Source organism: Lepidothrix coronata, unplaced genomic scaffold (genome assembly GCF_001604755.1).
Source record: "Lepidothrix coronata isolate B3197 unplaced genomic scaffold, Lepidothrix_coronata-1.0 Scaffold33, whole genome shotgun sequence".
NCBI classification, from domain to species: domain Eukaryota; kingdom Metazoa; phylum Chordata; class Aves; order Passeriformes; family Pipridae; genus Lepidothrix; species Lepidothrix coronata.
In genome coordinates, this window is record NW_016690213.1 from 3,230,004 (window position 1) to 3,246,290 (window position 16,287).

Genomic DNA, 16,287 nt, shown 5'->3' on the forward strand with positions numbered 1-16,287 from the left:
ACTTTAGAAATTTGATAAAAAGAAAATAGTGTTGATTATGCAAAAGGAAGCTAAGAAGCTAGTAGGTAGCAGCAAAAGGGAAATACAGCCATGCTACATTCACCAGTTTGAACAGTAATGACAGAAGGATCACAGGAAGGACTGTTCAGCTACAACTGTTATCAATGCCAACATGTTGAAAGGGGTTGACAGACTATCAGGAAGTGTGTTCACAATAGAGCCTTATTCTTGGGACTGATTTGTGGACAAATACTATTCTATGTACTGCCAACCTTCAAAACAAAAAGACAAAATAGGGTGTATGTGTGTGTTCTTGTCACATATTTGCAATCCCTGCAAAGAGGGAGCAAAGGTCATGGAACAGTGTTTGAATATCACTTATTTATTCCACAGCCTTTAGAAATCTAAGCAGTTAATATCAGGAGTCTGTGAATCATTGCTGTTGAATCTTAACTGTGTCTTATAAGATTTTGGCAGCATGTATTGAAACATTCAGTATTAAATCTTTTCAGATTCAAGATGAAATTGAAGTAACAGACATTATTAGCAGTTTCTCCATGATCCATTATTCACCTCAGTGAGTTTAAGTCTTGATGCACATTCTCTTATTGATGAATATTGGATTTATAGAATACAGTAATGTGTGTTGATCTGTCAGTGACATTCTTCATTGGTATAATTTTGCACTTATAAGTTGTGCAGAGTGTAATTACCGGGCGAGGCTTCAGTCCTTAGTCCAGAGGCTTATGCTGCATTAGAAGTGTTATGTAACTAGGTCTTGAATTTAGAAGGGCTTTACTTAATAACTGCAACAAATAGTTTTTTCTGAAATAACAGCGACACAATGCACCTCAAGAGTCATTATACAACTCCAGGTACTAGAGCAACTTCTCTTCTGTTAATTAATAACCTTTTGTGTTGCTGCATCTTTGCTCATTTCCTGTATGGGCTCAGCCCAGTCAAATTCTCTTATGCATCTTTCCCTTCACTGGGCATGACATATAGATGACTTCCAAGAAATGTGAACAATTTAGAACAGTCACATTCACACTAATTCTCCACCTCTATTTCTTTTTGTTACTCTGATAAGTGTGATAAATGCCATGTACAATTAATCAACAAAAGTGGAAAAAAAAGGTAAAGGTTTGGAGAAAAACTTATCCATTTCAATAATGCTGGAATGCTTTTACTAAGCATGCTGATAGATCCATTTATTTTATTGTTACTTAAAACCTATGAGAAAAATAGGATTTTGGTGGTACCTTAGACTAAGCTGATATGCTTTCTTTGGATCACTGATGGTAGTAGTAGACATTCACTACTGAAGTGAATAAAATTTCCTCATGGAGACATGGTGAACTGCTTTTTAATTTGTATTGTAATTTGTTAAGCATTATGGCTTTTTAACTTTAGAAATAAGTCACGGTTGTAAAACCCAAACTGTGTAGAATCTCTGACTTTGTAATTAATAAAAAAATTGGTATATTAAAAGGTTGGCACGTTACAATTCTCTGAATATCTTTTGTTTCTATGCTGTTTTTCTAACATGTATGTTGTTACTTTTGGGGGGAGAAGGTCAGAGTTTTTGCTGCAGTGTTGAGTGGTTTTTCTTGAGTATCAAGTTAGCAAAGATCTGAAATCTTAACAGTTACAGTATGTGACTTCTGTTTTTAAAAGGACACTTTTATAGCTATGACATAGTCTGATAATAAAAAGAGATTACATCTTTCTGTGTATTTACTGGCTCTACTGTTTGTCTGTTGTAGTGCTGTTGGCACGTTTGCTCGAGCACTGGACTGCAGTAGCTCCGTCAGGCAACCTAGTTTACATATGAGTGCAGCTGCTGCTTCCCGAGACATCACACTGGTAGGTGGCTTCTTAAAAAGCTACAACTTCTATATCTGTGAATTCAACACTGTCTGATACTCCACAGTCCCTATTTTCCTTCTCTTGTCCTTTAGATACCTGCAAGGTATATATGCATGCATATATATATATATATTTATATATATACATTTATTTATGCATGCAAGGTGTGTGTGTGTGTGGTAGAAAGTCCTATGTGTTTTCTGTAAACTTGGTGGTACTGCCTTTGTAATCACAGTGTAAATCACTTGACTTTAGCTGTGGTAATTTCCATAGCAGAGTGGATAATGCACATTGTATAGAGATTCATTTGGTGTAACTGAGCAACAGTGTGATTTAAAGTATGTGGTAGTAAAGCTGATTGAAAATTGTATAGATAATACTTTTTACTTACTGTATGTGTCATCAAATTTTCTAAAGAATAAGCAATTTGATTTTGTAAGCATATTTTTGAAGAACATTTTAATTAGTATATTCTGAGTGTGTTTACTTAGTTTGTTAAAATATTTGCTGTAATGTAAGCACCTGCACCTTTTAGAGAAAGTTAAAAATATATCAATTACAGACCAAAGGTTTGTCTCTATATTCATACTAGCTGAGATGACAAGATGTGCTACAGTAATACAGGTGTGCCAGGAAAACTATGTGAGAACAAAAAATATTACTGTTTCATAGAATCAGGTTTGACTTAACATTTCCAAAGACATCAGCAGTTGTTTATTATTTTAAGTATTTATGTACAGAATCATGAAGATGATAGCTTAGGCTAAAGTAGGCCTGCTGTTCTCCAGGTACTGGAGTACTAGAACTAGAGGACACTCGATAAAACTAAAAGATCAGTTTGAAACAGTTAAGACACTGCCTTATAAAGTGGATAGAGAGACCCTGAAATCAAAATTTTGTGGGAATGGGCAGTACCAGCAGGTTAAAAAAAAGGGTTAGAAAAATTATGGACCATTGGCCATAAATGGGTACTGAGGAGTGTAGGGAAAGGTGTTCCATCTAAACTTCTTAATTCCCAAGGTTTGTAGATGCTGGTCAGTGAAATGGGAATTGACCTCAGATTGTAATTAGACTTACCTGAACATTTTCTCAATGCAACATTCCTTGGTGCTACTATAGGAGACAATGCTTGGCTGGATGGATGACTGGTCAGATTCAGTAGGGCAGTACTTGTATTCCAGATAAAATATATTCATTGGTATGATGAGAAAAATATTTAATTTATTACCTTTTTCAGGGTACTCAAAGGCTATTGAACAGGAATCAGATTTAGTCTGGACTATGGTAGCGTAATAAAGGCAGTGGCAAAATGTAATGTTTTCAGTAATAATCAAAATGAGTTTTCAGTTTCACACTTGCTGATATGACTTTACAAACACAATTCTATTCACATTAAATACTTTATTTCTTTCATCTGGATAGTTCTTTAACATTTTTCATTTTATTAAGATTTAGTTAGAATAAGAATTTCTAATAGATTTCACGTATTGCATATACTTCTTACTGTATTCAGTGATTAATAGAATAGATTCATCCTTATAGCAATTTCTTCTTTGAAAGTACATGTGCAGTGCTGCTAATAAAGGGACACTTTCAGTGTTTGAGTGCCATGTAAATGTTTCTCTATTGCAAATGATCCATTAAGTTCCATTACACTTAATGAAAGGCATATCTTATAATGAGGCACCGGAGGAGCCACCCCAGGCTTAATTATTGTGTCTGTCTCTTCTCATTTTCCTACCCCCTCAGCTTTTTAAAACCCTTCTCTTTTGCTTTTTGGCAATGCACTTCCTTCTAAGTTAAGAAAAGACATATTTGTCATTATAATAGTTACTTTTTCAGACATTCCTGTGCTAATTGGGAACGTATTTTCAGCAGCAGTTAAAGTTAGTAGAGACATTTGCAGGACCTGTTTCATATGTCATTTATGCTTTGGAAGGGATATAGGTGCATAACACTAAGAAAATTATACTGTCTATATTCTTAATGCAAGGCAGATAACCCTTGCACTTGAAGTGCTGTAAATGGGATTTCTGTACACCACACCTGTCCAATATTCCTAATTAGTTGTTTCAGTCAGAGATAACTGTAAACAAACAGATACTAAAAAAAAAAAAGAGAGAGAGAGAAAAAGCATGGGTTATAAACATGAATAAATTCAGGGAGGTCTTGCAGCAGAATAGCAAGTGAGAGGTGTAATGAGGCAAGGCAGGAAATTACCAGTGCTTTTAGAAAACCCTACTGAAGATGAGAAACAATGTATATTTACCTTCTTAGATGATAATAAATGTGTTTCTCTTACAGTGATAAAGACTTGTGAGACAAACAAGTGAATCTTGCATTTCTGGGCTTCTCAGAGGCAGAATTTTATTTTATAATGAAAACTGTTCTCTAACAAGAGAAAAAGAATGAGAAGGCTTTCCGTTTCAGATTCTTAAACACTGCACATTGCATATACATATAAGCAAGAGCCTCTTAAAACAAAGCAGGTTGATGGAATCACTTGCTCCTTGTAGTAGATGTTCAGAAGAGCCCATGCTACTTTACTGCAAGGACTTAAATCTGGTTTTGGATGTCTCTTCATAATAAAAAATATGAAGTTTTTTTCCTTTGCATTTTGAATAATGTAGTTTTAATGATTAGACTTCCATATATGTGGCTTATATAATATACATACTTAAAATATTATTGAACTATAGAATCTGTACTCTGTTTCCAGTCTGAGTGCTTTGTTGGAGAGAGTTCAGTCTAGTTGCTTTAACTGACTACAGAAATTGCAGCAGGTTTGGGAGCTGTGTTGCAGCTTGTTTGCAGCATGCCCTGTCATGTCCTTTCTCCACTGCTCCATGCAGCCCTTGCTTAGCTTTTTTGGTGGAAAGTTTCTTTCTTTACCTGTTTATATTTAGACTTGAAATTCCCTCTATCTGTGTGGCTAGCACTTTTCCTCTGGTGGGCCCCCGTATCTATGCTGGACAGTATGCTCTGGGCAAGAGTTGTTGTGGAAAGGTGGTTCTTCCTGTATCCTTCAGGCCTCTATTTGGGAGAGACAGCACCAGGTCTCCCAGCCTTCTGCTCCTTAGGTAACAGGCTCCCACTAATTGCTTCTTGTGGTCCTCTCATCCTTGGTAAAGAAGATACTCCAGGACTTTTTCTCACAACTTCTAGTAATGTCTTTGGGCTTTTCTTGCTTTTGCTACCACAATTTGCTCACTGCAATATGGTAATTTTATTGCAAGTGAGGGCTGGCAAACTTGTAGAAGGCAGAGAGTTGTTATCAGGGAACTTGTCAGTGGTCTTCTGTCACAGAATAGCTCAGTGAAGACAGCACTTATCCACACTTCATTATGAATCTTTTCTTTAGTAATATCAAGAAAGTGTACTGCTTTTCCACAATGGCTGCAATTTCAAAAAAGATTTAAACCTTGTTAGTGTGCCTACTGTAAGAGTTCAATCTTTAGAGCTGGTTTACTCATTGCCTGAATGACAAGCAATAAACCAGTGATTTCAGTGTACATTCTCTAGTATGAAGCTTATGGATTTTAGACATTGTTAGCTTTTCTCCAGGCTGGTGAATTTGAACTGTAAGTAAAATGACATATTGCAGGATAATAGTGTCATTGCTTCTTGCAGACAGAACAGTTCCAGAATCTTGTGCTTGATAGCACTCAAAGACTTATAGTGAACTCTGGAGAAAGACAATAGTCACTCATAGCAGATGGAAAACGATGAGGAGAATCCATTATTTGCAGTACATTTGGATGCAGAAGCTCAGCTGGAATTGCTCTGGAATTGCTATACTGGCACATAATATAGGACTGTTCCTTCCTTGAAAGGTTTTCTCATGAGTTTAGGGCCATGTGAGAGTGTGCATGCTGTGCTCACAGCTCAACACTGTAGTGGGACAAATACAAAGGAGACTGATGTTACACAGTCACATACAGTATCATGTCTTATAACTTTAATACCTCCTTCAGTAAAACAGTTTATGCTTGTGGTGATGGGGTCTTTTGGGATGCTGAGTCAGAAAGACTTCTTGTATGTTGCTCATTTTCCCAATGATTGGATTTGTTTACTTTTCATATTCCTCATCGTTGGTTAGCAATGTGAGTGTTCAGTGTTGCTTGTAGTGTGAAGAACATTTTAACTTGTTTGTTTTCCATTTTTCTCTTTTATAACACAAAGAGAATCAACCAGAGAAATCTTATTTACCTGTCTCTGACAGCAGTGTTTAGCAAGAGACAAATATCTTGCTTCTTTTTCAGTATGATCATAATGAAAACAATAAATGTCTTCCTTCACCAGCAATGAGAATATTGAGCACATAGATGTCTGAGCAGCTGTTTAGTTACTATTTAGAGCTTCTGTTAATTGAAGATGGCCCCTCAGTCAATATATGCCACTGTCTTTATTGGGTTACTTAGAACCAATTTCTACCAACTAAAGATTCTTCAGAAATGTTCGCTAGTAATTTGCGGGAACTAATAAACTAATGTCATTTTTGGTAAACATTTTATCAAGGCATTTCCTTTCCCAAATGAAGTAATAAACAATTTATTTTCCTTATATTCCACAGCAGTAAACTGTGATATCAAGATAGATTTGAAATTTAGCATTAGTTGAGGCTACTCGCTCAGCTTATAGAGAATAATATATTGAATTTGCATTAACTGAAATAAATGGACTACTGTCTATTTAAACACATCTTAATTCTCTTCTTGTCCCTGCCAGTTTCATGCAATGGATACACTGCATAAACACAACTATGATTTGAGCAGTGCCATCAGTGTTCTAGTGCCACTTGGAGGGCCTGTCTTGTGTAGAGATGAAATGGAAGAGTGGTCAGCATCAGAAGCTAGTTTGTTTGAAGAGGCGTTGGAAAAGTATGGCAAGGACTTCAATGACATTCGACAAGACTTTGTAAGTATGCAAGTTGTACACATTCCTGTAGCTGTGTTTTCACATGGTTGATCATAACTGCTTTCTATAGGTTTGGAATATTTAGCTATTGGAGAAATCTGTGTGGCTTATATATGTAACTAACATACGTATACATTTTATCTGGCTGAAAATCAATATGCTTTCTTGTCTGATGACATTCTTTGGAAGAATGGTGACAACATCATCATGGGTAGGCTTCGTGAACGAAGACTTGGGAAGGGCTCTACCCACATTTGCTACAAGCACGCTGGTGGCTAAAGAGGCCAATGCAAGATAGACAAGTCTGGTTGCAAAAGGCACAGCAGAAAGACTCCTTGGATGGTATCGGCAAGGCACGATTATTTCTGCATTGTCTTTTCTCTTCAATGGTGATCCTCATGTGTTCTCAAAGGAAGCAGCAGCGTTATGGATTGTGTGTCTCCAGACTGCCCGATTGGAGGCCAGAGTAGACCAGCGATGAAGATCGATGTGGCCAAGGCTGAGATGTTGCTTCAGGGACTCCTTGTATCTCCTCTTCGGGGCTCCTCTCTTGTGGCAACCAGTGGCAAGTTCACCATAAAGCAAGATCTTAGGGAGGCGGTGGTCCTCCATCTTGGAGACATCCTGCCCAGCGCAGCTGTGTTCTCAGCAACATGGCCTCAATACTCATAACTGCTGCCTGTTCTAGAACAGATGTATTGGTCACATAATCTTACCAGTGGATGTTTAGGATTGTACAGAGGCAGCGTTGATGGAAGCGTTCTAAGAGTCACAGGTGATGGCGGTAGATGACCCATGATTGGGAACCATATAAAAGAGTAGAGAGCACAATGGCTCTGTAAATGCTGATCTTTGTACTTTTCCTCAGGTGTTTATTTCGCCAAACTCTTTTATGGAGTCTTCCGAAAGCTCTATATGCCTTTGCTAACCTGTTGTCTATCTCTCCATCAATCTTACTGTCTAAGGGGATGATGCTACCTAGGTAATTAAACTGCTGGACTGATTTGAAAGGGCTCAGAAAGTGCATCGCCATATCTGACTTGGCTGTGCTGAACCTCATGAAGTAAGATGATCGTTTTAAGGAACTTGGCAGGACAACCTAAACGTTCCAAAATCTGCCACAGACCTTTTCTGCTCATAGTATCAAAAGCCTTTGTGAGATCAACAAAGGTTACATAGAAACCTTTGTTCTGTTCCCTACACTCCTCCCGCAGTTGTCTGAGAACAAGTACCATGTCTGTGGTACTCCTGTTGGCTCTGAAACCACATTGGCTTTCAGGTAGAATTCCTTCTGCTATAGCAGGTATTAGTCTGTTCAAAAGTATTCTTGCCAGGATCTTGCCTGCAAGGGAGAGCAGAGTAATACCTTGGTAGTTTGAGCAGTCTGATTTATCTCCCTTCTTCTTATAGGTGACAATAGATAATCTGTTTAATGGTTTAATACCAGGTAGGATGTCTCATGGTGAGGTCTTTCATTCAGGATTTTTACAAGGATTTTACAAGCGTCTGAAAAAGTTCCAGGAACTTTGCAGAACGCTTCCACAATTTCCAGTGAAATTCATTAACAGCTACGTGGCTGACTCCCTTGGGTGTTTTTGAAAAGCTGGGTTTTCCCTCTATGGTTAGCAGAGAGAAATTTATATTCAGATAGCTTTTAAAATGAACTACAGGGAGTTATTTTGATATAGTAGGTGTTTGGGCAGTTTTGTAATGTAAAGGAAATGTTTTCCAATATGTTCTAACTACACTGGTTTTGGTAGTGAAGTATCACACTATAGGGCGGTAAAGGTTTAATTGGGTAATTCTTATGTGGAGTGATGAAATGAAATGGATTCCAGCACTGATCACTGGAATTGCTAGTAGTTTGCTGCAATTTTTTTTTCGCATTTCATGGAGGGTCTTTTTCTTTCAAGGAAAAAGATTACCTCTGTTTTACCAAGTTCAAGCTGGGCTTCATGAAAAGGTTAGGAATTGAATCAAAGTAAATCCATTATTTAAGACTGAAGTTGATTGAAGCATTTTCACATTAATCTCATTCTGCTTGACTCTCAGAGCTCATTTTTGTTTTTCTTTGCAAAATTTTTTTAAAAATCTTTATTAGGGGAAAATGATACTGTAAAAGTAGAAGTCCTTCCAAGATAGAGTGTGGGACAGTGGGAGGAGGCTTAGCAGTGTGAGCTAAGCTGTCTTTCCTTCACTTTCACAGTCCTGAAATGAAACAGATAATTGAATGAAGGTGGGAAGGGAAGGCTATTGTTTTTCTGAAGAACTGACATTTTAATAGGTGTATTATATCTGTGTGCTTAATTCTGAGATTCCCAAGGGAGAAAATGTTCACTGCATTCCTGACGTTTGGTTGAAAGTTGCATCATGGATGAAATAGCTCTGTTAAGTTCAATAAAGTATTATTTAAAAATAATATTTTATAGAGTTTTAGAATTGAAATTTTAATGTAAACTACAGTTCCTTATTATTTCTCATACAGATAAATGGTTCTCAGCTGTAATTGTACAATAGTTCAGGAGCTATGCCTTCTAGTTAAATGGTTGGTAATATATAATATTTATCTTTTCAAAATACCTTAATCATATAACACGTGGCTGTTTACAAGTTGAGTCCTAACACAATTTGTGACCAAGTATACCTGCAGCTTGTCTCTGGTATTTATATAGTATTTTTATTTTCTGTATAATTTCTATGTTATGTATCCAGTTCTATTGATATGCATATGTTAAAATGATACAATGGAGTAATGTGTCTCCAGAATTGCTTCTGCATTTGTAATATTCAAATGGTCGATATTTGGATGATTCTACTAGAAACTGTTTACAATGTTCAAATTTTAAAATGTTCAAATGTTAGTTACAATGTTCAAATTTTAAGTAGATTCCTGACACCCTCTGTCTTTCACTGAATCTTCCTTCCCAAAACACAGGTATTTTACCATCCTCTCCTCCCAATGAAAGAGACACACACACACACACACACTGGTCTAGTAATAGTGTTGCGTAGCCTACTGAGGTTATGTTCATGATGAGTCAGAGTGCAGCACAAATGGATGTGGAGCACTATTTTATTATAGCCTTTTTAGTACAGTGATGTTGTCTATTCTCAGTCACTTTTTTTATCTTTTGAAAAGCATCATTTTAAAAACATAATTTATAACATCTATTTTATATCTCAATTTATATTACACTGGTAACACTGCAGTCTTGATTTAATTCTATTCTGTCTAATTTGAAATCTTTCAATTATGTTAATCATTGTGTAGTCTTGGGATATCTTAGTTTCTCTAGAGTAAAATTTATCTGTTCTCACTTCCCATGTAGCATTCTAAAAGTATAGGGATTTGAAAACACACATTTGGTTTTTAAGTAATCATCGAAAATAGTCCTTTGAGATTTAGATCATGGATATATGAAAAGTGTCTGCAAGGTTATGTAGGTATAAATATGTAGCACTTAAGCAGTGATTTTCCACAATAGTACATTTATCTATTATCATCTCTCTCTTCAGTGACAAGTCATTGATAAGTTTAAGTACTCTTACATGTGTTGTAAGAGCAAGGACAGAGAAGATAATGGACTGGTAGTTACGTGTGAACTTGTTTGAGTCTCCACATAGAGTCTAATGATAAAATTAAAGTGTGCACTGCCTGAGATTAAACTCAAACCTAGGCAGTCACGCAGTGATGCCACAGTACAGGCAAGACTGTCACGTTGCATGGCAGAAAGTGGTTGGTAGAAGTCTCCCGGAGCAGAAGGGTTATGTACTACCTGCCTGAGTCATTATATCCCAGAGGAGTTGCCTTTTCTAAGTTGGCCCAGATTTGCAAGGCATGGCAGCTGCAATTGCAGCCTGTACATGATAGTTCTGTAAAGGCCAGGTTCATTTACTTTTCTAGCAATTAGTAAGAACTGGCACTATTTGATGTTCAATGTGCAGCTCAGGTATTAAGCTATAAATACTAAATATTTAGTAAGCAAGATAATTATTATAAATTAAATGGTGTAAGGGACTTTACCTTTTTTTTAATAGACAGGAGGAGCTCATTTGTAATCAAATTACCAGTCTAGCCTTTGAATAATCATTTTCATCAGATGTTGACTCATCAACTCTTTTAGGAGAGGTTCTGCTAGCTTTGAGACTATCTGAATCCTAATCAACCTACACTTTATAAGCTAATTCAATTTACTTGATGTACTTGAATTATTTCACATCCCAGGGTAGGAGAATGGAAGAAGAGTGAATATTTTATGTTCTCCAAATATAACTATTTTTCTAACAATAAGACACAGCTGTTATTCTTGTTAATTCTTAGTTTTTCATTATCAATGATTTTCACAAATTTAGAACTATTACATCATGGATATGGCAGGAAAGGCCTTGGTAATCAAGACTTGGAACTGTTCATAGAAAGCAGGAACAACTGTTTTCCAGCTTCAGAAAAGTGTGGAAACATGCCTTAAAATTACCATGATGCTAAGTTTTTCTTGCTCATCTGATTTGAGTGGTCCATTCTTACCCTGGAGAAACTAAAGAAACTTAAAACTCTCCTCTCTCTGCTTTTGTAGAGTTGATACTTTTTCTAATTTCCTCCTGCAAAAATGTCACACAGATGAGCATATTTGCTTCTTTCAAAAATAGAATTTGATAATGAGAATACATTATCCTGTGGCTGTTCACAGCTTCATCGGCAGTTTAGAGTATTAAGTGCGTAGGTAAATGGAATAAAGGTTATCCATGCTCAGTCTGTCAAACAGGTTTTTCAAGTTCTGAATCAAAGTGTAAAAAGTTGTGAATCAAAGTGTAAAAGGATTATAGTTATTCAGTCCAAGCACCATAATTATCTTTCTTTATTCATAGATGCTTACTGAGTGAATGAACATATTGGTGTCACAATCATAGTTAAAACAGATTAAAGTATTTTCTAGAGGAATGGCAAAGATAATCTGTAGCATGAAGTCATTAATAAGTGTTCAGGATGGAAAATAAATATGGATATGCTAAAATGTACTAATTGACAATGGCAGGTAGTTGGGGTGGCAGCGTTCCATCTCGATGCCAGGAAGAATATGAACCTGAAGACTGAGAATCAGTTTATCTGTTACTTCACACCTAACGTGTTCTTGTCACTGGCCTTTTTTTGGCTAGATTTCTCTGAAGGCATAATTTACCTGAGAAAGTAAAAGGAAACTGAATTGTGTTGCTATTTTTTAGAACATCAACATGTGCATTTCTTACACTGTTACTTTTGAATTACATGCAAATATTCAGGGATTTACACACTGTGGTACACTGCCTGAGAAAAAAATCACAGCTGAGTCTGAGCGTAAATCCCATTTCCTGAAAGGCAGAGGTGGGAGCCAGGCTCAGTTCCTCCAAGTGTATGCAAGCAAGCAGCATGAAAAACTAGCTATGAGCTCCTGCATGCAGGGAGAGGCAGCTTGATAAGGTGTTCCTCTGTTGTTTTAGGAATTCAACTAAAGGTGCAGGAAACTATTCTTTTGGCTTAAGACATGCAGAAAGCCCCAAAGTGGAGTGAGTAAGGTTGGAAAGATAAGTTTCCACACCTGTACTTTCTGGGACTTCCTAAACATCTTCCTCATAGAAAGCACAGCATATTAGCATTAACACATGCCTCTAGAAAATATCACACACAAATTAGTAACATGTTTCCAAGTTATGAAGAAAAAATGCATGAATTTTGTAAGAGAAGTACTAATTTAAATTATCGAAAGTCCTATGGAGTTGAATAGACTATTTGGTGGCAGTTAAAAATGGTTGCTTAATTTTTGCCCCAAAACATAGATTAATACATTTTTATTTTACCAGTGAATATGTGCACCAAAAATAATTGTCATTATCACAGGCACAAAAATTTTTGTAAAATATTCATTGTCAGTACCACTCTTGTTGCTCAGGGTAGCATTTGTCCCTCACATCCCTTTATTTCTTGATAATGGTCAGGAGTATGTGGGGATTTATGCAAAACTAGTGGTATTGTATGAGTGACTGAGTTGTTAGGGGCCTTGCAAAACCTGTGATCTAAGTCTGGTATCCTTTGTATTTTTAAAGAGAAAAATACATGAGACTTGCACACAGTCTCATCAAGATGATTTCTTTTAGTCCTAATGTTATTCTCCATCTGATACACTTTATAATAGAGACATTACCTTCTGTGTTTCCTAAAGGAAATCTGCATTCTGTTTTGATCATTTTGTTTACCATATGGCTTAAACAGAATAAATTACATTTAGATTTGGATGTGTGATATTGTAATTCTGCATACTTCTTAACTATAAGGAAAGGTTGTGTATTATTAATAGCAATATGTGTTCATTTGCATATGGATTTTAATGTAGTTGTTTAATACTTTCAGAGTTTAGTATTTATCTCAACTGTATTTGATTTTAACATGTGTTTAATAAGATGTGGACCTTGCAATTTTTTGAACCACTTTAATTTTTAGCAAATGTTTTTCAGCTCCCTTGGAAGTCACTGACTAGCATCATCGAGTATTACTACATGTGGAAAACCACTGACAGATATGTGCAGCAGGTAATTTAATGACTATTTCAGCACGAACCAGTCTGAGACATTCTTAAAAAAATGTAATGATGTTAAGGCATAAAAATCTGTTTGTGTTCTTAAAAAGAAATATGGGGGAGCCTATGATAATATTTTGGGATATACACCAGTGGTTCTGTGTTGTTCATCACATACCTGTGAAGAGCTTTTTAAGCCATTTGTATTGTATGCTGGTTTGAAGTAATAGGATTCCTGGTTCCTATTGCAGTATGGGATAAGAAGGAAATGGGCTCCAGAGCAAATGCTTTAGTCTTTGAAGCTGTGCTATGGGACTGAAGGAAAAGGGAAAATACATTGTGGTAAAGTGGCTGCTACTGTTATGAAACTTTTATTGGTACTCCCTGACAAAACATTACTTTGCCATTACCAGCATTTAAAACCAAAATTGAGACCATTCTGCACACGGTGGAGGTGTTCATCCTTCTGATTTGAGTGTTCAGCTCTTTGGGTTGCTCTGGAGAAAAAACATAAGATTATGTTGAGTACCAATACTGGGATATTTTTAGCAGGTTTAGGCAAAATTTCAATGTTGGTGCTTTTTATATGTTGTACTCTCTATATTTACTCCTTGGTTTAGATATATAAAATACTTTAAAGTACTCAATTTTAATTTCTGATTTAATGTATAATTTTGTAGCTCATTCATTTGCTGCATAATTAGAAGCAAAGTTATGTACAGAGTGTTGAAAATAATTTTTTTTGCTGTAATAACTACAGCTGTACTGTTGGGTGGATCTTTGGAGTTGTTGATTAAGTGTGTCAGAAGGAAGATTGCTTCAGGTTGTTCTGGTTTATTTGAAAAGTGTTTCTATATAAACTTGTTAGTGTATGGAAAGTAGGGTAAAAGTCTTTTACCACATAGGAGAGTCTTTAACTATCACGAGGACCTTTTAGTTCTATGAATAATACAAATAGCAAATAATATGTTCTCTATAAAAGCCTGTTTTTCTGTGTTTGTCACCATTCATTTCACTTTCAACACTTTTTTTGCACTGTTAATTTTTATCCTAGAAAGGTGCTGCCAGCGGAGATTTGCTGTGCTTGTCAGATCTTAAAGATTGGGCAAGAGATTATCTTTAAGAATCAGATAAAAAGATTTTATCCATACTGAAAGCCATGGAGTAAGGATAAAATGAAGTGTAAATTGTCTTTTGTCAGCACTCCTAGGTTGCTCAGAGACTGATCTTGTTTCCTGTAATTTTTTCCTGGAATACTTGCTCTGGAGGGCTTGGCAAAAGACTTAAGATTCCCTTTTTTAGTTCTCTAGGGCTCTGTTATGATCTGTTGCTACAATGATCATGGTGTGGGATGTGTTGAGATTGCATGTCCTTTCAAAAGATTAGGCTCTATACAAGAAAAACACATGGGCTTTATGGTTATCTACAACTTGAAGGCTCTTGTAAATGCCTGTGTTTTACTTGTAACTAAGTAAATGCACAACATTCTACTGCAGAACGTGTCAATACACCAGGGGATTGAATGCTTTAGATATGTTCTTTCAGGGTCACATATATGATCCTCAATAAGAAAACCAGTGTAGACCAAATACCTATTTTTTATCCTGGTTAATGTTTCTGTAATCTTTCCTAACAAGGGATCAGAACTTCATTGTGCCCTTGTTTAGTTTGTTGGGGAATGGTAAAAATTAACACAGGTCAGTATTAATACAGTGCATAGGGTTTGGGTTTTTTTTTTCCCAAAAAGAACAAGCTGTGATAATTGAATGCGTTTCAGAGAGAAAATATGTTCAGTAAGAAAGTGGGGATTTCAGTGTCATTTTTCCCTAAATCTCATGCTTGAGGGGTAGGGTGACTTGTGAAAATGGGAAGATATAAAAGGTCGATGTACCTACTTAAAATACAGTCTCTGAATTCTAGATTGATGTGATTTAATATGAAAATTTGCTTTTAATTATCTCTGTTTCTTTGTGTGAATTGGATACATGATGTCAGGCATAAGAAAGATTTCCTTATCATAACTTCTACTAATTGTTATTCTTGCTGGGTAGCTAAAGCTGATGATAGCAATGGAGGTACTGCTACCACCTTGCTTTCAGACCATCTTCTCTTCAAGTCAAGGTGAAGGGAAGATATGTTAAAGTTCTCTGAACTTGTCTAGCAAAACTAATTCAGGCCTTGAATAAACATTCTTGGTCATACAGCACTTCTCATGACCGCTACTATATATATATATATAGTGTTAGAGGAAGGCGAGGTGATTGATTCCACTGAATGAAAAGTCTTCTCATTAGTTTTGGTATTCTCCTTAAAAATCTGATTCAATACAAAAAGACTTTTACTGAGACTTCATAAGAGGAAAAAGGGTGAACATATTTAAAGGTAACTAAATTACTGTTCTGCAACAGTATATAACATTTGCCTCTCATTCATTTATTTCCACTGGTGAAAACAGTACTAATTTAGGGAAATGATCAATTCTTGGGATATTTGTAAGTTGATATTCGTAACAAAAGTCCTTAAAAACCACAAATACTCAGTTTCAATGCCAGTTGATTAAAAGTAGTAGAGCTCAGGTGAAAAGCTGAGTTGGTATAGTTTGACCTCACCTAAAATGCGGTCTGTAAGACCTGTTTGAAATACTGTTGTAATCTTTCATGTAAAGCATCAGCTCTATTTGTTACATTGCTCCAGTGCTTTGTTACAAATTGGTGCTTTGTTTCTTGTCCAAATGTTTTCAGTTTCAACTTCCAGCCTTTACCAGTTTTCATCCTCTATATTTCAACAGGCAGGGATTTCATCTCAGTAACTGCAACTATTGATAGTTTTCTTTCTGCATCCTTTCTTCTCACTTGGTACTTGAAAGTTGATAGGTCAGTGTGAATTCAAGCTGTGACATGTTCTGTTGCTTTTAGAGAGCAACGTTAGCCACAGTTTTAACATAAAAAAATAC

At 36.1% G+C, this 16,287-nt stretch overlaps 1 protein-coding gene across 4 annotated transcripts in view; it reads left to right on the top strand.

Annotated features, from left to right (window-relative positions):
* Positions 1 to 16,287, top strand: part of MTA3 (metastasis associated 1 family member 3) — a 133,145-nt gene that overhangs the window by 59,247 nt on the left and 57,611 nt on the right. For all 4 annotated transcript variants that reach the window (XM_017811765.1, XM_017811763.1, XM_017811764.1 and 1 more), the window contains exons 8-10: positions 1,767 to 1,866; positions 6,598 to 6,786; positions 13,273 to 13,347. In XM_017811765.1, the coding sequence (XP_017667254.1) occupies positions 1,767 to 1,866; positions 6,598 to 6,786; positions 13,273 to 13,347 (364 nt within the window). The remainder of the gene's footprint in view (positions 1 to 1,766; positions 1,867 to 6,597; positions 6,787 to 13,272; positions 13,348 to 16,287) is intronic.